Source organism: Oculina patagonica, chromosome 7, assembly GCF_052425735.1.
Source record: "Oculina patagonica isolate OP01 chromosome 7, crgOcupat, whole genome shotgun sequence".
Taxonomy (NCBI): Eukaryota; Metazoa; Cnidaria; class Anthozoa; order Scleractinia; family Oculinidae; genus Oculina; species Oculina patagonica.
The window spans coordinates 2012208-2036549 of NC_135764.1; the positions used below are offsets into that span (position 1 = coordinate 2012208).

At 40.3% G+C, this 24342-nt stretch overlaps 2 protein-coding genes across 17 annotated transcripts in view; both read right to left on the bottom strand.

Annotated features, from left to right (window-relative positions):
- LOC144661308 (uncharacterized) overlaps window positions 1-3157 on the bottom strand; it is a 63452-nt gene extending 60295 nt beyond the window's left edge. For all 10 annotated transcript variants that reach the window (XM_078522017.1, XM_078522014.1, XM_078522020.1 and 7 more), the window contains exon 1: window positions 2997-3157. In XM_078522017.1, the coding sequence (XP_078378143.1) occupies window positions 2997-3096 (100 nt within the window). In that variant the 5' untranslated portion in view covers window positions 3097-3157. The remainder of the gene's footprint in view (window positions 1-2996) is intronic.
- Window positions 3158-6545: 3388 nt separating this feature from the next.
- LOC144661311 (SCO-spondin-like) overlaps window positions 6546-24342 on the bottom strand; it is a 28156-nt gene continuing 10359 nt past the window's right edge. The window contains exons 6-28 of one of the 7 annotated variants that reach the window (XM_078522022.1): window positions 23917-24087; window positions 22577-22747; window positions 22110-22280; window positions 21274-21444; window positions 20446-20616; window positions 19859-20029; window positions 19463-19633; window positions 18893-19063; window positions 18495-18665; window positions 17848-18018; window positions 17447-17617; window positions 16611-16781; window positions 15856-16026; window positions 15151-15321; window positions 14599-14769; window positions 13429-13599; window positions 12709-12882; window positions 12047-12217; window positions 11325-11495; window positions 10382-10555; window positions 9010-9353; window positions 8158-8407; window positions 6546-7353 (exon numbers count right to left, since the gene is read on the bottom strand). In XM_078522022.1, the coding sequence (XP_078378148.1) occupies window positions 7310-7353; window positions 8158-8407; window positions 9010-9353; window positions 10382-10555; window positions 11325-11495; window positions 12047-12217; window positions 12709-12882; window positions 13429-13599; window positions 14599-14769; window positions 15151-15321; window positions 15856-16026; window positions 16611-16781; window positions 17447-17617; window positions 17848-18018; window positions 18495-18665; window positions 18893-19063; window positions 19463-19633; window positions 19859-20029; window positions 20446-20616; window positions 21274-21444; window positions 22110-22280; window positions 22577-22747; window positions 23917-24087 (4064 nt within the window). In that variant the 3' untranslated portion in view covers window positions 6546-7309. The remainder of the gene's footprint in view (window positions 7354-8157; window positions 8408-9009; window positions 9354-10381; window positions 10556-11324; window positions 11496-12046; window positions 12218-12708; window positions 12883-13428; window positions 13600-14598; window positions 14770-15150; window positions 15322-15855; window positions 16027-16610; window positions 16782-17446; window positions 17618-17847; window positions 18019-18494; window positions 18666-18892; window positions 19064-19462; window positions 19634-19858; window positions 20030-20445; window positions 20617-21273; window positions 21445-22109; window positions 22281-22576; window positions 22748-23916; window positions 24088-24342) is intronic. The other 6 variants (XM_078522023.1, XM_078522025.1, XM_078522026.1 and 3 more) reach the window with 6 other exon arrangements.

Below are 24342 nucleotides of genomic sequence, written 5' to 3' on the forward strand. Positions count from 1 at the left end.
ACTCAATCGAACTCAATTCATGGAGTTCGACAATCGAACGAAATCGAACTCGCCGAAAAGAAAAAAAATCAATCGAACCCATTCGAACGTTCGATTTTCGAACTCGTAAATTGTGTAAAACAGGCGTTGAAAATCCATAACGAGAACTTGGAAGCTCGAGTTACTTCAGCCCGGAGTGTAGCACACGTGTTTTTCGTAAACGAAGAAATACCGCAGAAATGGCTTTAGATGCGCTGTGGATTGTAAGCTTCAAATGCGTAGTAAAGGCTACCAGGAATGAATGCCGCTTTGACGTAATAGATGGCAAAATTTTCAAGGTTTGAATGAAAATAGGCGAGAAAGGTCGTGCATTCCGAATTGTAAACGAGCGCGGACAATTAGGTCACCTCGGGGCAAGACAACTCTTGACACTCAAGAAATAAATGTACACGAACATCTGATCATTTACTTTGATTTTGACCTGAGGAAAAAAAAATTTTTTACTGTTGCATTTACTATTTATCCTTTCGATTCTATCCTGGCAGTAATTATAAGATGCTCCCATACATCCAATACGCGTGTATACTGCTTGGTATACTGACGCTCGTTCACCTCTTACTCTCTTGGTCACTGTTAACGGCCCAAGATGAATTTGAGAGAATCGTGTATATAGTTAGTAAAAGATATTTTTCATAATCATCCATCTACTGTATGCCGTTGCCTGTGTCGCGGTTAGTAATTTGCTTGTATTTTTGCATAAAAGTAACACTTCGAGTTGTCTTGCCGCAATTGTAAGTTAGCTAAAAAGGAAAGGGTACAATTTCGAAATACGCCCTCGGGAATAATGATAGCTTTATTCTGTTCTTATCTGTTCTCTTGGAAGGTTTTTAATTGGGGTTTCTGTTATTGAATAAATTGTCAAAAAGCACGAGAAAAACCTGCTTTGATGGGCTTGCTTTGTATTTGATTTAATACCAGAGCCAATTCGATTGAGTTCGGTTTCCGAACTCAATCGAACACAATCAGATGGATTAAGTTCGATTGAGTTCGATTTGTTCGGAAATCGAACTCACTGAAAGTCTGGTGTTCGATTTCGTTCCATTGCCAAACTCAATCGAACTCAATCCACGGATTGAGTTCGATTGAGTTCGATTGTGTTCGATTTTCGAACGTTCGATTGACTATGCCGGGAGTAATAGTAAAAACGTATGAGAAAGCAGGAAGTACCTCGACAAAACGAAACTTTGTTTTAGCGAACAAATTTTCCCAGTCCCTTTGCCCTTCGTTATATCGAGGTTTCACCGTAGTTACGGTACTGGCCTTGAAGATAACCTGTTCCAGGCTCTCAGTATTCTGCTAGTTGAAATATCGGTCAATAAATTTTGCCCTCCTGCTGTAGTACTAGTAGCCTGCGTTGCAGACGAACAAAACCCCGGTATATGCAACGCAGGCTATAGTACTAGCCGCTTGCAATCAATTTGTTGTCCAACAGTTTGTCTGTTATTAGAAAACTGTGCATCTTACTTTTTTTCTCATAAAAGACCACTGAGAACGAGACAGAGCATGGTCTACGTGCGACCACGAGCGGTCAGGTGAGACCTTCACACCGAACCAAAGTCAGCGCACGCCCGTTGATCGCGCTGTTATCCCGCTCGCTTCGACGCTCGCTGGACACCGGCGGAAATCGATAAAATCGCCGATACATGTAAGTTTACACCTTTCGTCTGATTCTAATGAACTCAACAAAACAATATGCATTGATCTCATTAAAAAGTCAGTCAGAAGGAGAACATCTTGGGAATATCGTGCGAGGAGAGGATCGAGTCAGCTTCGCTCGCTAGCGATTCCTTGATCTCGCCCACTTCTTTTACGCACGACTTTCCTGGAATATATGTGGATGGTGAGAAAAAATTCTCTTTATGAAAATATCTTCTGTTTAATTCATTCTAAAGCAAATACGAATAAGGTGAAAGGGTCACATATCTTTCTTCTTTCTTCATTTGATTTCAGTTATTGAATTCCTCAATTATTTTAAAAGGATTATAAAGTGGCCACATTATTATTTTTGAAACATATCATCCGTAAACAAACCTCATGTCATGCACGGCGTGAGATCAATTAAAATCTCGGGCTGGTTCGAGGAGGCATATACCTGACTTATCGGAAAACAAGTCATAAAAACTTTTCGCTAAATATTTTTTCAGTCGCCCATCGCTTTGCAATAAAAACATTTCAGCTCTCTCACATTTGTCTGGTCCTTGTTTCCCGCCAGCAAAATTCTCTATACATCGCCAACATTCGATACCCGATATTACCTACCGGGTGTCTTCACCGTCAAATACCAGTTTGAAAGACACATGGAGGTCTAAGAACCTCTAACTTTAACAGTGAGATCCACGTTTGAAAAGAGCTTTATATCGATGCGATTGATACGTAGTTCACAGTGCTTTTCATGCGACAAGCGTAAGTGCATGTTTGTTTGCCGGAAGGCACTTGAGAAGGTCTGGATTATAAGTTTTAAGTAGTGGGAGATTCAGATCAAATCCTCGCGTCGAGAGCAAAGGCACCGCGATACAAATATCCTTTGTGATGTCGCCCGTCCTCTCGCTTTCAACACTCACAACTTATCGATCAATATCGTATTGCGACATGAGCTTGTCGACCCTTTGATGAGCAGTTGTATTTTCATTATGCAAGCCTTAGTTCCCGCACAAATTTCTTAAAATCCAAGCCAAAATTTAATCATGTCATACATTGATTAAACCCGTCACGATAGTGGCCTGATGTAAATCTACTTTCTTGAGTAACTACGAGCTCAGTCAATCAATGACCACTTAAACCACGCTAAGCCTTGCAAAATGAAAACAAACAGCACATGACCAAAGCGATCGGCCTGCAAAGCGATCGGCCTCCAAATATTGAACGGAAATGTGCTGTATGCTGCCGCTTGTAAACGCGATGAAATGCCACAAATTGCCCAAATTTGTAATGGAGTAGTGCCTAATGACAATACTTACGACCACGAGCTTGTCCAATTTCCCACAGCACCAGCGATATGACGAGAAGAATCTTCATAACGCGGAGAGAAAGAGGATTTCCAAGCCAACTCCTTGACATGAACGGAGAACCGAAGCTTATTCCCCGCGGCTCGCTGTAATGTGTTACACACAAACAAGCTCTTACATGGAAATCCGATACACAAGGGACTTTAATAGTTTAATAAACCCTTTGTTTAGATTGTCTGGCGGTTAAATACTCGCAAGTTCCTGTAGTTCTTTAATAATTAATCAATCGTACAATATAAAGTAAAAAGGTTATTGCTTTATATTCGGGCATTGCTTGATGTTTATTATTTCTCCGACTGCTATAGTTCCCATATAACGCAGATAAATGTCTTGACGAATCTTCTCAGTTTTGCATGAAATTCTTTATACGTATTTTTTGGCTCGATTATATTACCAGCCGCTGTTCGGCGGAAATCGAGCCTACGTGTTTTACAGCAAGAGCACGAAACAGCAGGAGCCAGACAGCATCCGTCGTTGATCGTATTAGAACAAGCGTGCTTTGTGGCAGAATATAAACTTCTTCAGATAGAATTAGAAACTATTTTTGTCGTTGCGCCTTTTATATTTCTAGAAGTCTCCTTACCTGAGGCAAATAACACGAAGAACATTCAATATTTTTTTTGAATGGTGCAAAAAACGTCACGGCCTGGCAACTAGCCTCCTACATCCGGGCTCGTCACGCGTTTCTGGGGGGAAAACGCGTGACTAACCTGCGATCAGGGGTTCTTTTTTTCGCGGCGGTAGGAAAGAGAAAAAAACAAAAACAAAAAAACGCCGGATCGCAGGTTAACGCGCGACGAGCCCAAAGAACGTCTACGTAGGAGGCTACCTGGCAACCAGACTTGACTACCACCTAACCGGAAACGAGAAGCGAGCGACTTTGAGAAAGTCTATCTGACAAAAGTGGCCAGTGGAGTCAGTGGACGAAAGTGGAGAAGTTGTGACTGGCATTTTGGAAGGGTTGGTTTTTGTCACAGGCAGCCCGAGTAGACGTGATAAATGAATGTAATAAAACAAAATTCTTTTCCTATTTGGTCTATTTATGGTTTATTTTTATTTGGTTTCCTAGCTCTCCTTTTTTTAAAAAAATATATTGTAAGGTAGCTGATATAGCCATTCAGGTGTGCACCGTGGTACGCTGTTCTATTCAAAGTTACAACGGGCCAAGAAACAGGAGGGAAAATATCTAATTAAACAAAACAAAAAATGTGAAACCTTTCACCTTTATGGATTAACGCGAGAAGGTTTCACAGGCATTGTTTCGTTTCATTATGATTTTTGTCTCTTTCAATCCGCAGAACTTCTAGAATCTTAACGGGTCTTAAATTGAAACGAAATTAGATGCGCGCCAAAAAATCCACACAGCGCCTGTTACGCAGGCTGTGACAAATGCAGTTTTGACCACAGGCAGACTACCCTATGTCTTCGTGGTTAATAATCGTTCACAGCCATGAAATCTATGAGAGTTATGAATAAAGCTCTGAAAATTACATTTCTAAATGAATCTCGTTCTAAATATATTTCAATAAAGGTGAATTAAATGTTAATCGACTCGTGTGTGGTGTTTTTCGCGTTCCTGGGCCGTATTAAGCGTTTTAGTCCTATGTTACGTTCGGCCGAAGGCCGTTAAGAGGAGAAAAACACTATCAAAGCGAAGCGAAAGCGCGAAAGGTGGCACACTTTCTCCGTCAGAATGCCGACCCGTCTTCATGAAATGAGCTGTAATTCTCAAAGTTTACCTTTTTTTTCACCCAAAACGCCTCAAATTCAAAGGCTTCGATAGTCACTATAAAAATGCATACCGAAAAAGTACCCAATGTTACATCTTTTCCCCGGTAAAACGACAATATTCCAGTGGCAAACCTCTACGAACCATGCGCGGCCCGAGCGCCCTGCATTTAATCAATGCTTTGGAAACAAAAAGCCACTTTCTAGGGGAGGTGTATGGAATTTTGTTTGTTTACACCTCATTCCTGAGCTCATGAATATGAGTCCATCATGTGTCGCACGTGACATTCCATACACCTCCCCTAGAAAGTGGCATTTGTGGTTCCAAATTGCATATGATTAAATGTAGAGGCGCTCGGGCCACGGATGGTTCAAAGAGGTTTACCACAGGCTTACCATCCTATGTTTGTGAGGTCACAGCATGCTCATGAAAATATTCAATATTTAAGCGTTCTAAAATCGGTTTTTACGACTCGTAATTGTAATAAAATGAAGTACAGTCAACTCTCGTTATAGCGGACACGCTTGGGACTTCGTTTAGTGTCCGTAATAGCGAGAGTCCGTAATAGCGGGGTGTGAGGAAAAAAATGGCGTTAACATAGGTTAAATAGTATGGACTATGACGAGCTTATCAACACGGTGAAAAGACTCAGTAGTCGTTAGGTATGGAGAATGACAATGGTCGAGGGTTTGAGGGTTTGATCTCTCAAAAGGAGTCGTCTGAAAGAAAAGGGCGCAAGCTGAAGTGAAAAAGCAAAGTCTGGTATACAGCTACTGAAGCAATTGAAGCAAAAATAATTGCAAAAATAATTATTGCAAAAGACTTCTGCAATAATGTTATGTGAGAAGTTCATGGTGTCCGCTTTATCGAGAGTCAAAACAATAAAATTGTTCTTTTGGTACCACGAAAGTGTCCGTAATTCCGTAATAGCGAGAGTCCGTAATAGCGGGAGTCATTTCCAGTAAAACCTCTATAACTTTCGCCGGGGATCTGAATTTTGTCCGTAATATTGAGCGTCCGTAATAGCGGGGTGTCCGCAAGGCGAGAGTTGACTGTAGAATTATTTCCGCATTGTTAAGGTTTGTTTTTATGCCGTTTTCTTGGCGATGTGTAGCGCGCGAGAGCAGTTCTATGAGTTTAAGTTTTCGACTCGTGTATAGAATACAAATATTTTCACAAGGCGTGCAACTAGTACCGCCTCTGGAATGCAGCCGAAAACACATTTTTTACTCAACTTATTTTCATCGGAGATCTCGGACCTAGAAAGAACACTCTTCGAACTATAGTCTGGCCTAATTTAAGTGCAATCAGCTCACGCCGTTGTTCTTTTAAACTAGCTGGAATATCAAATAAGGTCGTAAATTTGCCGATTTACGATGATCTGTACCACCAACTTGGACAATTTATGCAATATTCATTGAAATTGGTTAAAATTACCGGGGTTTTGTTCGTCTGCAACGCAGGCTATAAGACGGACAGCTGGGATCGGTCCGGAAGGTGTCCGTTTTAGACCGTTTTAGAGAGAGTTGACGTATAGGTTTACGCGATGCCACGGTTTCTTGGCAGTCATTGAAATAAAAAATTGCAGTATATTCGTGGAACTAATGTTAAAACCGTTACACTGATGAAAGGTTTAAGGTATGTATATGATATATTCTATAATCCAGAGTGAGACGGCGCGCCACACATTTCATGGAATGAAAACAGCGCCAGTAACTAAACGGTAACAAGTCAAGTCTTCATACCTGTAGCCAATTAACCTTCACACTGTCTTGTAAATAGGTACATTTATATCTTATCTTCTTTTTAACTTAACTTTTATACAATAACATTTCTTTAATATTATTTTTACGACCATACACAATAGAAGTATTGTTGGTGAGGGCATTCGGTCGATCGGTAGCCTGTTCCAGGCGTTCGGTTAGTTGAGAAGCGACGCGAAGAACGGCGAGCGAAAAAGGGGGGTGCGAGCTCCCTCGCCTTAGTCCCCCTCGCCATTTTTTCGCTCACCGTTCTTTGCGCCGCTTCCCGACTTACCGAACGCCTAGAACAGGCTAGTCGATCGGTCGATCCTTGGGTCACAAATTGTCATAATTCTTTATCATTATTAGTTTCTAACTTACGTATTTTCTCGCGCAAAATATATCTTTTATCGAGATCCCCAGATTTAATGTTCGCACCCTACTTGTGTGGATTATAGCTGATGTGTTCCCAGTCCAGTCGCAGATTATAACCTCTTTGTGCGTATTACAATAGGATAACAGTCATTCTTCAAACATCCAACAGCACATGCGTGACTACGTTCAAACCGGCGATTTGGAGCTCCAGCAAAACAAACTGGAAAACGGAATCGAAAACTCCAAAATCTCGGCTAAATTTATGTTAATACAAGTTGTACTTTAATGCAACCACTACTCTGCTTTGTCCGTTATTATACAGAAGATGCTCGTGGAATATAAAATAGAAAATATCTTAATATCTGTTGGATTCAAGGATGACCAATTATCTCCGAAGGGAGTTTTACTTGATTGGCAGTCTAGTCTTGGTAGATGTATTTGTACTGACGGCCCGCTGCAGTAACTGAAAAAAAGAACGGAATAAGCAATAACCGAAGTTAAACGATTATGTGAACTGTTATAAGAACTCAAACTTTGAAATAATGAGGGCCGGGGGGGGGGGGGGGGATCCCCATAATCGTTCAGGAGTACCAGCACATCATTTAACGCAATAATTCCCTGTAGTATTTTCATGATATTTTTCACAATTGCTTGATAAATTCACGTTTCCGACGATTGTTTGTTATCTATACTGGGAATGGTTTATATCTATTGCATTGAAAGACGATTATTGCTCCAAATTCAAAATAAAAAGAATAATATTTTTAAGGACAGTACCTTTACAGGATGGGGGAAGGAACTAACAAAGTTTTCTACGGGGAGGCTTCGCCACATGGTCCAAGCCTTTACCCTTATATGTTCCTTTTCAAATACCTTCCATGGACTACATCCCTTTATCTAAACATTTTACTAGAGTAACCCTTTAAGATACGCCGATGGATCCACCGTTAGGTGGGTCTGTGGGTGGGTACGGTTGAGAATTTTTGAAACGACCTTTTAACTACCTGGATAACATTTTCCCCTACCCTTTCCTACACTTTCTTTACCCTTTTATATATTCCAACCTGAAAAAGGTATACCCAAAAAGGCCATTTTGTGCGGAGTCTCCCCGCCGTATAGTTCACCATAAGGAGTACCCCCCGGTACCTATACTACCTTCCCGCTACCTAAGATGCCCAAATATCTTCGATGCTTCGTTTTTTATGCGACAGCTCAGGACCGTCCAAGGGCTTAATATAAGTTCAGGTGGCTTGTTCAGTCCCCTTACCAATACAAGATCCTTTTCTCAATTTTCGCACAAGCTGTCTGAGTGCACTGAACGTTTTTGCGTAGTAAACGTTGTCTCCAGTTGCGATTGTTTCCAAACTTGATTTGTTTACCCTCTGTCCAATTCCAAGAGAGATGATATGCACGTTTTTGTCTTTAAGAGTTTGCGCAGCTTCGGCAAGAATCTCGTTGACGGTCTTTTCAGAGCTCTCGTCCAATGTTTGTTCTCCGTCCGTCATCACAAGAGCCACCTAGCAAAAGAATCAAATAAAACCTAGTTACGAAAGAGTAACAAACAAACAAACAAACAAACAAAACCAACAAAACTTGTTTATTGTATCAGGCCAGGGAAAAAGTTACAACAAGGACCGATCATGTATACCAGCATTTATTGAAAACTAGCCATGGTATATTGCAATTCCTGAGTTTGAATGGTTTATAGGCCATTGTATATGAGATCATATTTCATGGACCATAAAAATGATAGGTGTACGCGTCAGCGAGAACAGCCGGGGAGCTCAAATATTGCAATTCTGTGGGTGTTTTAAATAAAACAATTATTCTACTCGCACTTGTTAAATATGAGATCGTTATAGCCAACTCGGCCCACGCGCCTCGCACTTGTTAAATATGAGATCGTTATAGCCAACTCGGCCCACGCGCCTCGTTGGCTATCTACCATCTCATATTCAACACGCTCTCGTGGAATATTTTGCTAAATATCTTATCTTGTAGTGCCTCCTGGGCGTTGCCAGCCAAAGCAGACGTTTCGGTCTTCTTGTTTTTAGACCTCGTCAAGAAGACAAAGAACGAAGGCTCAGCATTGTTGTCATTTGCAAATCAAGCTCCTTACCTGTCTCACATCAGGTCTCATTCCAGCCTCAAGAGTAAACACTTGTTCATTCGCTAGTAGCAAAGCTTTGTCGATATAGGTAAAGCCTCGCTGGTGTGGAATTGCCCTCACTCTGCTTCTCACATTTTGTTTATTTAAACTACTTCCAGGAAGGTCATTGAATTTGAGCTGCACCGTAGCCTTAGTGCTGTATTCAATAATTGCAATGTGGGTATGATCTTCTGACACTTCGAAACCATCTACGATGCTTCGAATAAAGCGTAACAGAAGCTTGAAATTTCGCCTTGAAATGCTACCCGAGGTATCCACGAGGATGGCGAAGTCAAGAGGAACGTTACAGGTCACTGAAAAAGAATATGAAATAAAAAAAGGTGTGAATGTTGCTTTCCAAGCAATAGCGAGTCGGTTGTGGTATACGACCCTGACTTCCCAGATTTATGAACATAACCAAGACCTGCGATCAAGCAAAGGCATACAATTTTAAAGAACACCGATTTGCTAATACTTTTTAAGATGAAGTTGTCAGTCTTTTAAACCGTTTGCCACTCTCATGTCCTGTACAGCCTATAACTTATTTATCTTGATCGAGACAAAGACCTATAATAGACCAAGACTCTTTCTTTACTGGATTAGTAGAATTTTTGTCTTTTTTGCCTTTTTTTTATTTTTTACCTTAGAATTTTACTAGAATTGTATTGCACTCCAGATCATCATCATCATTAGTACTTGTTACAAAAAATTGTGTTACTTCTAGCCTGCGTGGCAGGCGTCGTTAGTTTCTAGCGCGCGTATGGGAGAAACGCGAAAGGCGCGAGAGGGCCACGCGAGGAAAAACTACACAGACGCCTGCTACGCAGGCTATGTTACTTCCGAAACTGAGCGTGACATTGTTCGTGACATTGTCCATGTGACGTATTTTCCCACGAGGATATTTATTTTTAGACTTTCGTTTACGTCACGTGAAGAGACTTTCCGAGAAGAACTTTGGACGAGAAGTGTCTTGAGTTGATTGTCGAAGGGTGCGACATGTTAAAGCTGAAATTTAGTAAAATTGTTGTGTTACCGAGAATCCTGCGTTCAGTCTGGTAAACGTTTACTTCACCAAACCGAATCCATTCGTAACAGTACTACCATTTTGTTTTCTATGTTTAGTTGCCTCGGAGACAAACGCCAAATACAAACGTAATCAAACCTGCCAGAGGATCGCCGGACACCGTCTGCATGAACTATAATGTTAGAAGCTATATTACATTAGATATAATACAACCAGGAGAAGACATTTTGCTTATTGTAACAAATTTGATACTTTTAGTCTGTTTGGTTTGCCTCCTGCAGAAAGTTTATTTGTTATTTTAGCCTACAGTAAGCTCACCTTGACAGGGTAAATGCGTGTTACAGTAAACCATTGCTACCTTACTGCCGTAGCAATCTCTTCCTCCGTTTGCCGGTGGGGGGTTGTTGCATTCTCGGAACCTCATTCGTTTTCCATACCCACAGGTTTTCGAACATGCACTCCATCTAGTCCATCGACCCCATTTACCGTTCACTGTGCAATAAAAAGCGACTTAAAATTTGAAACTTTGGCTCTATTCTTCAATACCGGACGAAACCAGTTGAGACAAACGTACTTCACATTTTTTTCGCAAATGTCTTAACTTGCAAGCTGGTTAAAAAGATCTTATCCCCCTCTCCCCCTACTCAATGCTGTTTTATGGGGTTTGCAATTCACCAGGCTTTGTTTCCATAACACGACAACATTGACAACATTGAAATGGGGGAAGGGGGTAGGGCTGGAAAAATGAACTGAGGTACCAAAATTAGTGAAAATTAGCAAAGTGTCTCAACAGTTTAGTCCGAGATTGTTGCTTGAAAAGGGTTTCTTAATAACAACCTGTGCGTTCATTGTCATCTAATAATCTAAGTGGGTTACGTAGGTAAAAAAAATGGGGTTTGTTCTTGAGTTTGCAAAGACGATGAATTGTCAGTCGGTCAGAATTTTGAAATTTGCCAAAGACGTCTATCAGAGACATTTGGCCATTTGTTAGCTTTTGTAATTCCCATCCAGGTCCTTTTATAAACCAATAGTTCAGTAGTATAACTGTTTCGTTTTGACCCCTTTTACGCAAGTTTTCGATCCATCTGTGGTAAGGATTAACGTTGCCTATTTTGTTACTCCCAGTTGTGATGCCATCGTCAGAAAAAAGGGTATGGCCCTTTCGTGTTCATGAGTAGGTTCCTCTCCGGGCTATTATTTCCTCTGTCATATGAAATTGATTGCAAGCCTGTAATAGTCAGAATCTTCATACAAGTCCTACCTGCACACTGTTTTGTATTGCACTTGACTTCTTCCATCCTGTCTCCAGGGCAATCTTTACCACCATTTGAAGGGCGCGGGTTGGTGCAATCTCTCTCACGGCGTCTTATTCCACCGGAACATGTCGCTGAACATCGGCTCCAGCGACCCCACTGAGCCCAAGCGCCATCGACTAAACACAATGAAAAATAAATGAGTTATGGCGCATGTTAATTGCTAGGGGGAAACCCTGCGTTGGATTAGAATCCCATCTTGGGGGGAGTAGAAATACTCTTAGCCAATTAATGCTTCTCCCCAATTAGTTTTTATAACCTTAATACTACTGACGCTTTAATAAAGTCATTCATTCATTCATTCGTTCGTTCGTTCGTTCGTTCATTCATTCATTCATTCGTTCGTTCGTTCGTTCGTTCGTTCGTTCGTTCGTTCGTTCGTTCGTTCGTTCGTTCGTTCGTTCATTCATTCATTCACTGAAACTTGGACATCTTCCGGCCGTATAGGACTTGTAGCAATGTAGACGTTTTTTTAGTTGACTAACAAGTCCATAGGCCGATGTTCTCTAATATCTTAAGTGTCTTATATTCTGTGATTATATTTATCCGTTCTTTTTCACCTTTACTTAAAGCGAGCACGGTATCTGTTATCTTTATGCAGGTGAAACAATCTTTTTAGAGGCTTTATTCGATTTTGGACTCGTTTCATCTAATATAACAAGTGTTTTACCTGGGCAGGCTTTTCTATCGCAGTAGTAACTTTCTCTATCATGCCCAACACACTGTGATCCACCATGGGTTGGCGGGGGATTGGTACAAGTCCTGTATCGATACAGTATTCCGGATCCACACGTCACAGAGCAGCGCCCCCAGCCACTCCAGTAGGACCAGCCACCGTTAACTGTGTGAATGGAAGAAAGGCGTTATTTTATAAATGTTACACATGGCCAGACTTATGTTTCTCACTAGACTTCCAGAAGAAGCAGACTCGTTTAAATCGAAAGCATCATGTGGTTTCACCGCCCAATAAAAGTGATAGAAATGCATGCTTAAGTAAAAGCATTCCAAGCTAACTAAGGGAGCTTAATAAAGCTTTAAAAACTCGCAAACACAAGGTGCAGTACGAACAACAAAACAACAGATGAAAGATAAATTGAACTTTAAAAAGTAACGGCGAGATGGATGAAAAAGAATAGAACATTAACCAACTGCAAGCAAATTACTTGTTTGTTTATTTATGTTTCAACTTCCTCGATGGAATATATGTAGTATGGCGCTTTCCTGTACATTTTATGCACTCTTTCAAAGACCTTATAACTTATAAAATTATACGATAGGAAGTCTTGTATCATGGGCTATAGGTCTTCTATGTAACTAAATTATTTCCTTTACCTGGGCACGGAATATCTTCATTGCATGATTGTGTTTCTGAACTCCTCCCAGGACAACTCGATCCACGATACGCCGGTGGGGGATTGGAGCAAGTACGAGATCGAACTTGTGTTCCTCCACCACAAGAGCGCGAACATCTGCCCCAGGCTTTCCACGCCGCCCATTTGCCGTCCACTATACAAATAGCAAAAGGCACAACTTTAGCAAATAGTTCTTTTATTGCTTTATATTGTTTAGTTGTCTCCTTTGCACATAGTAACACAAACACGATCTAATCGCCTTGTCATCGTTTTAAATCCTTTCAATCTCGGGGGGGGGGGGGGGGGAGGTAAGAAGGAGGCTTGTTTGACGGAGGCGCTTATTTTCTTTTTAGTCCGAAGTGGGTGATCGCTTTCTCAAGCGCTTATTCTTAGAAATAACGTATACTTTTACTTAAAAATTAATGTTAAAAAAACTCCCTGTAGCAACAGGCATAATAAAGAGTCGCAAGTCTTTCTAAAGCGTTGTGTTTGAAAAACATTGGCTTGCAACTGAATATATGTTAACCATCACTACACTGTAAAAAAAATAAAGTATAACAGTTTTCACTCATCTAGGAAAATCAAGTTTTAGACACACGTCATCGGATTTAGCTTTGACCATATCATAATGATTATCGCGAACTTAAAAAATGGATATTTCTTGCTTGTAATAAGCTACTTATTGTTGACAAATATTTACCTGGACATGGAAGGTTATTGCAAGAGCGAGCTTCCTTGTTCTTTCCAGGACAATCTCTGCCACCGTGAGCCGGTGGGGGGTTGGTGCAGGTTCGTGTTCGGTCCTGAGTTCCTCCACCGCAAGTCTTGGTACATATGCTCCAACTCCTCCATCTGGCCCAGTTACCGTCAACTGCGTGAAATGAGCCACAAGAAAAAACATGATATTAAAGATGATTTCCAGTCCGTACTGCGCAGTCTCCGCCTGCAATGTTTGTGAGTCTCACAAACAGAAGAATGTTTACTAGCAAAAATAAAAATTCCGGGACAAAACTTACCTTTTTCTTCATTATTATCGCCAGATATCCTTGCAAAACAATAATAACGAGTAAAAGAAGCTCGGCGGTATTTCAAACGGACGTTTTAGCTCATCGTGAATTCTTGAACGAAACGATCCGTAATGGCGAACTAAAAAACTTCATGTACGAATTCAAAACAATAATGAAAACAAACCCTGAGTCTGCGCAGTACGGACTGGAAATCATCTTTAATATACTCTCTGGAATGGCATATAGGTATGTGTAAACTTATTATTCAACAAATTGTCACGATGCCTACAAATCGTCAGGTTTTGTAACTATCATTCGTACATGACATTTATTTATCCTGCGATATACTTAGTTTGCCAAAATTCTTCCAAAGTCTTGCAAAGAACTGTATAACCACAATTTTTCTAGCTGTAAAATTCGTTTTCTTGATAATAAGTTGAATAATTTAACAATTATTCGCTGAATCTTGCGAAATATCTCATTTTAGCCAACTCAGCCTACGACCACGTCGGCTAAGCATCAGGCGATATTCCGTGCGATTTTAATCGTTAGTTATTTGGATTGCCTTCAGTCAGGACCAGGGCCATCTCTAAACATGACCTTTTATAGTAGTGATGCTACATTTGTTGTTGTTATCGCTGTTGTTTTGTTTTGCTTTTCTATTGAAACACTACTTTTTTCATCCTTTTGTGGATATACCTGGCAAGAGGTATTACATTAAAGGAATTTTATTCAACACAAAGACATTTAATGCTAAGTCCATCCTTTTGTGGATATACCTGGCAAGAGGTATTACATTAAAGGAATTTTATTCAACACAAAGACATTTAATGCTAAGTAAAGCAAAATGTTATGAAACTAACTTTCACAAGGATGTTCATTGCAGGCTTGAACTTGTCGTCTCTCTCCAACGCACTTTGCTCCACCAAAGGCCGGCGGGGGATTGGCACAAGAACGTGATCGTGCCTGGGTTCCTCCTCCGCACTTCACTGGGCATGCGCCCCAGTCGCTCCATCTTGTCCATCTACCGTCCACTGTAAAAGTATTGTTAGAAAATTAAGATGGAAAGTTAAGAAGGAAAATCTCAAATAAATTTATCCTCATTATGCTTTAAGCATAAGGGAATCAATGAAATATAACTTGTAACTCTTCCTTACCAGGTAAGCCGCAATAAAAGACAAAAGAACAGGAGTTTTGGTAGCGAGTAGAAGAATATATCGTAGTTATGCTTTGATCTAATTAAAGCTATGGCAGTCCATTTATGGCACATTAGTTACTGTTTCATGCCTTCTTCGTTTGTAGTTTAGATAAAATAGACACAATTATGCATTTTGCCAGACATAAGTCCGTAAAACGAACAGACAGTGGTAAGAAGAAACAACACTCAGGAATATTGTTAGCAAAGAATAATTTACCTGGACAAGGTATTTGATTACAGGACCGCGTTTCGTCACTTTTTCCCAAGCAGTCTTTTCCTCCATGGGTGGGTGGAGGATTGGTACAAGAGCGGGATCGACTTTGCCTTCCTCCTGCGCATGTCACTGTACAAGGAGACCAGGCCTTCCATGCAGACCAGCTTCCATCCCCTGAGGGAATGAACAGTGATCCAAATTCAATAAATAAGAATATATTTGTCTGTCGAAAAGCTTACAAACCTCTGTCACATATTTGATGTGGGCTTATAAAAAATGCGATGTTTCATTCAGATGCCAAACCAAACTAGCTCAAACTGAAACTAACAACAACGACAAACAACACCAGTGCATTGTGCTTGATGGATAGGTACTTGTTTTAGGTATTAGTCAGTCGATAACCAGTACACACTGTTTATGATCACCCAAATATCCTCACTTTTTTCCCATGCACCCAATTAAACATCTTTGATTATCTTCCGAGAGGTCATTTTACCACTAACGACAAAATATATATCTAGCAATTTTAAGATCAATCAACATTTGCGCTATGTGTTATGTCAACGTACGGTTGCAGGGTAAAAAACAAACGAAACAAAAGTTGTATTCGAGCCGTTTTTTAACATATAGATAGATGAACAAATGCACAAGTAAAGGTTTAAAATGGACAGCTTAACAGCGAGCTTCAGCGAAGTATAATTGTATTACCTGGGCATGGTCGTTCGCTGCATGATCGCGTCTCTTTACTCGCCCCAACACATGGCGCTCCTCCAAAGGCCGGTTTAGGATCGGTACACGTTCGGGAGCGGTCTTGTACGCCACCTCCACACGTAACAGGACAAATACTCCATTTTCCCCAAACTGTCCACTTTCCGTCCACTATCAGTGTTATGCAAATGCAATGCAAAAGAATCAAAAATTAGAAAACGTCTTCTATAAGGTTGGTTTTTACAGAGCATAAGCATAAGCGCAAAAGAAGAACGCACGCTTTAATTCCTCATGCTGACACACTCAAAAGAAAATTACCATGACATAGCCATTGGCATATGAAAGGGTGACGATTGGCAATGCTTTCCATGCACTAGTCTCGAAATCTTCTTTGCAAGAAGAGCGGGAAGGATAGGTGTTATAAGCGCGACCTATCTTGCAATCGCCTAGCAAGGTAGTTGAAAATAGCACCTCTGACAGGACGTTCAGGTAGACCCTGTTAATTCTAAAATGGCGCGCCCAGTGTCTTGGTATACATATAAATGTTGCCACGCATTTTTGGCAATGTGACGATTATCAACCATAAGTGCGTAATTGATTTTAACACTCAGTGTCTCTTTCACTCTTAACGTCAATTGGACATTTCGTCACCATGATGTCTAGCGATGATGTGACCATGATGTCTAGTGTAGTCGAACCAAAAATTTATTTAATGCTCACACGATACTTATTACAGGAAAAATTCAGTTATTGACCTGGACATGGAAGAGTATTGCATTGCTGGACGTCCTCACTCTCTCCTACGCAGTCCTGTCCGTCGAATTTCGGTGGTGGGTTGGTACATGTTCTTGTACGAGTATGTGTTCCACCTCCACAAGACAAGGTGCAGGGGCTAAACTTACTCCATTCGGACCAGTTGGCATCAACTAAATTTTTTAAAAAAGGCAAACGTGTATATATATAAGCCGTAGTTAAAAGTATGCGACGCCAAAGATGTCGGTTGGTAATAATCAATTGCATGTCTGCTTTTTCTTTTTGCAAAAGGTTTCCGAAAATAAGGTTCATAAAAGGGGAAAAATGGATGCGTGTGTCATTTATCTCATGAGTTAGAGGGCACATGAACGTCTGTGTTCTCCCAGTGAATACTTTATAATTTAAACGAGAAATATAACGTGACGTACATGAAACAACCACATCTAGTAAGCTTCATCCAAAACACCTACACCTTTGCATTAAGGACAGACCGAGTGTTTTAGGAAAAAGAGGAATAGCAAGGAAAACATGCATTGTCTTCTTTTAGTTCCCTTGTCTAAAATAAGCCCAAAATAAAATCGATCGAACCCCCCACCCACTGAAAATTTAAAAATGATCTTCTTAATGAAGAACTAATATTATTTTATAAAATTCATAACGCTTTTAAAGTACATACTAGAAGTCATGGGAAAATGCAAGAGAGGATCTGGGCAAAAAAAAACAGTCACGACATTGGCTGAGGCAAAAGACTTAAATTAACTGGATAAGACAGTGAAGCAGTGTGTCTTCGTTCGGCATTTGTATTCGTTTATAAAATGTAGGGGAATAGTTCATTTACCAGGACATCCCCTTTCGTTGCATGATCTAGATCGCACTCTGTCCCCTTCACAAGCAGCTCCTCCAAACGCGGGCGCTGGATCAGTACATGATCGACGGGACATTTGCGTACCACCCCCACATGTTACAGAACATGGTTCCCAGGCTCTCCACTTGGCCCACCTACCGTCAACTGTACATTTAATGATAGTTTATATTAATGTAAGGTAAGTCAAAATATTTATTTTTAATTATTTCCTGATGGAAAGTTTAGGGTATCTGTGAACTAAAGGTTAAGGTAGTTGTTCAAACATGCATAGTAGTGGAAACAGTTAAAAAAAATATTATATTAGCCATCATTCGAGCACAAAATGTGTATTAATCCCTCATTTATGCAGCGAATAAACACGGAAATGGCATTACTTGGACATGGAAGTTCATTGCAGGAGCGCACGTCTTCGCTCTCTCCACTGCAGTCCCGGCCTCCATTTCGTGGCGGGGGATTGGTGCAGGTTCGAGATCGACTCTGTGTTCCACCAGCACACGTGACACTGCATAGGTCCCAGTCTCCCCAATCGGTCCATTTTCCATCAACTGCAGAAGAAATTGACCCATTGCTATAACACGGATGTATGATTTCAAGACTATACAGCCCATGCAGGTAAACAATGCAGATCAATGCAGTTAAAGGTGACATGAACACGCTTTAGTTTACTCTCGACCAATTATAGAATGAAAATAAATTAAAGGAAAGGAATTATTCTCAAGCTCGCTACCCATGACCAGGAGGCAAAACTAAACCAAACGAATACGCAGTAGGAAAGTGGTTCGATTTATAGAATAAGTGATCTGTGTTGCTTTGTTAAGTTTGGGCGACCTTGTTTGTTTGCTTGTTTTTTTTTTTTATGTTTGTTAGTTTGTTGTCCCTTGCGTCAGCCTTTGCAATGTTCATATTAACGTTCAACAAATTTAAAGGGAAAATTAGCGTTTATTTTTCAATATAATTTTCGTGTTTATTGATTAACGGAACTAGATATGATCATACGATCGTTCTTGTTAAAGTTATTTACCGGGACATCCCTTTTCGTTGCATGATCTAGATCGCACGCTGACCCCTTCACAGTCAGCTCCTCCATGTGCAGGCGCGGGATCAGTACATGTTCGACGAGACATTTGAGTACCACCACCACATGATACAGAACATGGCTCCCAGGCTCTCCACTCGCCCCACTTGCCGTCAACTGTGCATCAATGATAGTTCATATTAGTGTAAGGTACGTGAAAAGTTTTATTTTAATCATTTCCTGATGGAAATTTAAGGGTGTTTGTGAACATAAGGTTAGAATGGTTGTTCAAACCATGCACACTGTTAGAAACTTGTTTTAAATATTAATATTAGCCATCTTTCGAGCACAAAATGTGCATTAAACCCTCATTTATGAAGCAAATAAAAATGAAAATTTATTACTTGGACATGGAAGTTCATTGCAAGAGCGCACGTCTTTACTCTCTCCACTGCAGTCCCGGCCTCCATTTCGTGGCGGGGGATTGGTGCAGGTTCGAGATCGACTCTGTGTTCCACCAGCACACGTGACACTGCATAGGTCCCAGTCTCCCCAATCGGTCCACTTTCCATCAACTGCAGAAAAAATTGACCCATTGCCATAACACGGATGTATGATTTTAAGACTATACAGCCCATGCAGGTAAACAATGCAGATCAATGCAGTTAAAGCTGACATGAACACGCTTTAGTTTACTCTCGAATGATTCTCAGGCTCGCTACCCATGACCAGGAGGCAAAACTAAATCAAAAGAATACGCAGCAGAAAAGTGGTTCGATTTATAGAATAAGTGCTCTGTGTTGCGTTGTTTGGGCGTTGTTTGTTTGTTTGTTTGTTAATTTGTTCATCCCTTGTGTCGGCCTTTGTGTGCTCATATTAATGTGCAACAAATTTAACGGGAAATTTAGCGTTTATTTTTTTATTATAATTTTCGTATCCATTGATTAACAGAACGTTTTGTTTAAGTTATTTACCGGGACATCCCTTTTCGTTGCATGATCTAGATCGCACGCTGACCCCTTCACAGTCAGCTCCTCCATGTGCAGGCGCTGGATCAGTACATGATCGACGCGACTTTTGAGTACCACCACCACATGTTACAGAACATGGCTCCCAGGCTTTCCATTCGTTCCACCTCCCGTCAACTGTACATTTAATGATAGTGTATATAAGTGTAACGTACGTTTAAAGTTTTATTTTTATTTATTTCCTGATGTAAATTGAAGGTATTTGTTACAATGGTTGTTCAAAACATGCACAGTAGTAGAAATTAGTTTTAAAATATTAATATTATATTAGCTATCCCTAAAGCATAATCGTGTGTATTGACTCCTCATTTATGCAGCGAATAAAAACGGAAATGTCATTACTTGGGCATGGATCTTTATTGCAAGAGCGCACGTCTTTGCTCTCTCCACTGCATTCCCGGCCTCCATTTCGTGGCGGAGGATTGGTGCAGGTTCGGGATCGACTCTGTGTTCCACCAGCACACGTGACACTGCACTGGTCCCAGTCTCCCCAATCGGTCCAATTTCCATCAACTGCAGAAAAAATTGACCACTGCTGTAACATAGACGCATTATTTCAAGACTTTGCAGCTCATGCATTTGAAAAATGCAAATCAATGCCACTAAAGCCAGCATGAACACACTTTCGCGTACCCACGACCAATTATGGAATGGAAATGAATTGATAGGAAAGGAAGATGTACAAGCTCGCTACCCATGACCAGGAGGCACGACTTAACCAAAGCAATATGTGCGTTGTTTGGAGACCCGTCCGATAAAACTGTTGTGCTTGTTTGTTTGTTTGTTGTGCGACGGCTTGTGCGGTGTTCATTTAAATTAACTTAACTAGCTTAGCTGCAGGAAAATACGGATTAATATTTCAATATAATATTCGTGTTATTGATAAACGAAACAAGATGTGATCGACCTGTTTTGTTTAAGGTATTTACCAGGACATCCTCTTTCGTTGCATGATCTAGATCGAACGCTGTCCCCTTCACAATCAGCTCCTCCAAATGCGGGCACTGGATCAGTACATGATCGACGAGACATTTGAGTACCACCACCACATGATACCGAACATGGCTCCCAGGCTTCCCATTTGGTCCACTTACCGTCAACTGTACATTCAATAGTACTTTATGTAAGTTAAAGTCAATAGAACTTCTTGTGAGTTGAAGTCTTGTCTATATGAAGTTTATTCTTATCACCAAAGAACATAATTTTTTCATAACAAAAAATGAAGAATGCACTGATGAAATGAATTTAGTTACGGCTTACGTCTTTAAATGTGATTGTTGACAGTTGAATCAGCTTAGGAAAGTGCCGATTTAGGCTACGATTGACATCGAATTTGTTTACTTTGTAAATTTTACATTTTGGTTCAGTACAGATTACTGAGATTACATGCCTATGTAGTCACCATTGTCAAATGACTTTAAATTCTCGTGGAGGCCACGCGGAGGCCACCATGTTCATAAATATAAGTCGGTTGGGTCGACGTTTAATGCAGTAATCAGGGGTCGTCGCTTTTTTGACAATTTAATTTTATGCTTAAGGGTATTAATAGATGTTTGGTATCACGTAATTTAAAAAAAAAAACATCTTTCAATTTTTTGGCATTTTAGTGAGAGAGAGAGAGAGAGTAAGAAAACAGAGAAAGATACGGAATCATCGATAAGTGTTAAACAAAAACTAAGGTTTACAAGTGAACCGTTATTGAAGAACCAGAATTGACATCTTATTTATAAAGAAGGAAAATTTAAAAATGCTTTTACTTGGGCATGAAACTTCATTGCAAGAGCGAACGTCTTTGCTCTTTCCAGTGCATTCCTGGCCTCCGTATTGAGGCGGAGGATTGGTACAAGTTCGTGATCGACTCTGTGTTCCACCAGCACACGTGACACTGCATAGGTCCCAGTCTCCCCATGCAGTCCAATTTCCATCAACTGTGGAAGAACATGATCATGATAATGTGATTCAAACCTTTACACTTCACTTGTGAACAGTGAAGACCAATGCACCTACAGCCAACTTGACATTTTGTTTTGATAAATTGTGAAATGAAAATGAATTGATTTTATTTGATGATATGCAAGCTCTCTACGATGACCAGGAGGCACAACTAACTTAAATGACCGTGCAGAATTAAAGAGAATTATATGCCCTATGCAGTTCGTATTATGAGATTCAGTATAAGAGCTCTGTGAAATGTTGTTTCGAAGACTCGCCCAATGTATTGAATTTCTATGTCGCATCATATTGTGCATTGTTTCCAAAGACTATCCCAGCACACATCTTTGTTAGTATGCTGCAGTGACGTTCTCCGCTGATTTGCAGGCCAATAAAAGGTTTCGTAAAAGTGGTTGTTCTTTCTTACTACTTAATTGTTTCTTTTTGCTTCTAAAAAAAAAGTTAAAGCTCATTTGGAAATGCACTAAACATTTCTAAAACTGTTTCATCCAACTGAATGAAAAGCAGCCAAGTATTTTTGTGTTTTTTCTTTAAATTGGACACAATGGAAACCATAACTGAACTCTACTTCAAGCAGACACTGAGCATTTTCGGTCTTTAATGGTAAAAAAGAAAAAGGAATGACCGCCTGGTCATTTACCGGGACATCCATTTTCGTTGCATGATCTAGATCGCACGCTGTCCCCTTCACAGTCAGCTCCTCCAAATGCAGGGGCAGGATTAGTACATGATCGACGGGACATTTGAGTACCACCACCACATGTTACAGAACATGGCTCCCAGGCTCTCCACTTGGTCCATTTGCCATCAACTGCGCGTTTAATTGTACTTAATGTTAGTGAAAATCGTTTTTATAGATAAGTTGACAAAAAAATAAGAACATGGATTTCACCGGCACAAAGGGCGTAAAAAAGATGTTAATGGGTTTTTAAGAGCTCCGAATTAGTTAACGTTTTTTAATATGGAATAATTTTAATTCATTGACGACTTTAATAAACATAAGAAATACGCAAGATAATTAGAGGGTTATTTATATTGGTAAATCTTAAATGAAAGAAATAAGTGGACTTTTATTTAGATAGTGAAAATAAGGTAAAATTTATTTACTTGGACATGGATGTTCATTGCAAGGGCGAATGTCTTTGCTCTCTCCATCGCATTCCTGGCCTCCGTATTGAGGCGGAGGATTGGTGCAGGTTCGAGATCGACTCTGTGTTCCACCAGCACACGTGACACTGCATTGGCCCCAGTCTCCCCATGCAGTCCAATTTCCATCAACTGCGGAATAAATTAACTAAGGGATATAACACACCTTTTTCGAAATTTCCTCAATTATGTACAGAAAAATTCTTGCTATCTGTTCAAAACTTGACAGTTCATGTTCCAGGTCCACGATCCAGCCAGCCACCACAACTTTTCGTCTACTGCAACCACAGGCAAACTTGGCAAGTTCACTATCGTTTTGTCTTGAATACTGACCCTTTCTTCCACACATTTCGACCCCTTCATGCAAACAAGTTTTATTCAATTGCTTACTTGCCCACACAGGTAACTGAGGTTTAAACACTATCGTTATTGAGAGACCTTATAAGATAATAAGTACGAAAAAGAAGTTGACAAGCAAACAGGCTCAAAGTTTTGGTTTAGTCGATGCCTCCTGGTCAAGTTATAATTCGACTGTCTTATCCAGTTAATCATCGTAAATTTTCTCATTTCAGTTTTTCATATGCTTTAACCAATTGACAATAAAGAGTAGCGCTGATGTTAGGCCCGTCAGAAATATGAAGGACAAGTAGAATTACAAGTTACGAGAGCTACAAAACAACTGAATATTGATAATAATTATCAATACATTGTCAAACAAACATGTAACGGAAAAATGAAAAACATGAGATGTATGACAAGTAATATTTGTAAGCTTGGGACTGAAATAGCTAATACAGTAAAATCCCGATTTTTCAAAACCTCCATTTCTCGAACCTAATGATAACTGGAACCAAAAGCGTTTTTTTCTTTGATTTGCTTCACTTCGTCAAACACCGCAATTTTACCCCAATTTCTCGAAGTCTCCTTTTCTCGGACTAATTAATTTTCGTTTTCCTTGGGGATATGAGAAGCAGGTATTCCTCTGTGCATAAAAATGTGATCTTTATATAGTGGAAAGATAGATTGGCCTTATGGTTACAGCGCAGTACTGCGGAACAACCGGTTTGGGTTCGAGTACTGGTCGGGGTCATGTGATCTTGGAAAGATACTTTACAGGGGCAGTGCCTCTTTCCAATCCGATTAGGAGATAGCCCTTCGATGTGCTATTGCAGCATCCCATCCAAGGGTAGTAGGAATTCTCATTGCTGATTCAAGCAACAGAACCCGTAGTAAAGCGCCGTTATCCTCCTCCAAGACCCTTTTTATTCAGAATGCATGCAGGCGTGGTCGCGTTCACATACCTGGGCAGGGGTCTTCATTACATCGGCGGGTGATTACTCCTTCTCCAACGCAATCTTTCCCTCCGTGAGCCGGTAAAGGATTGGTGCAAGTTCTTACGCGATTCTGAGTTCCTCCTCCACACGACACAGAACATACTTCCCAGTCTCTCCATGCGGTCCAGTTGCCATCAACTGCGTCAAAAAACAAACAAAGAACAACATTGCAATGTTTGCTACTGATTGTTTAGTTTTCATTCATTGAAAGAACATTTTTCAACACCCTCGCAAATCTAAAACCAACAAAACTTGTCTCTTGTTTAGACTGTTTAGTAAACTACTCACAAAATGGACAGTTCATTTGCTGTTTATTACTTAAACACCGTTCTACCTTATTTCATTATGGAAACTCTATTAACAGAAAAGATCTTGTAATTAAATCACCCCGAA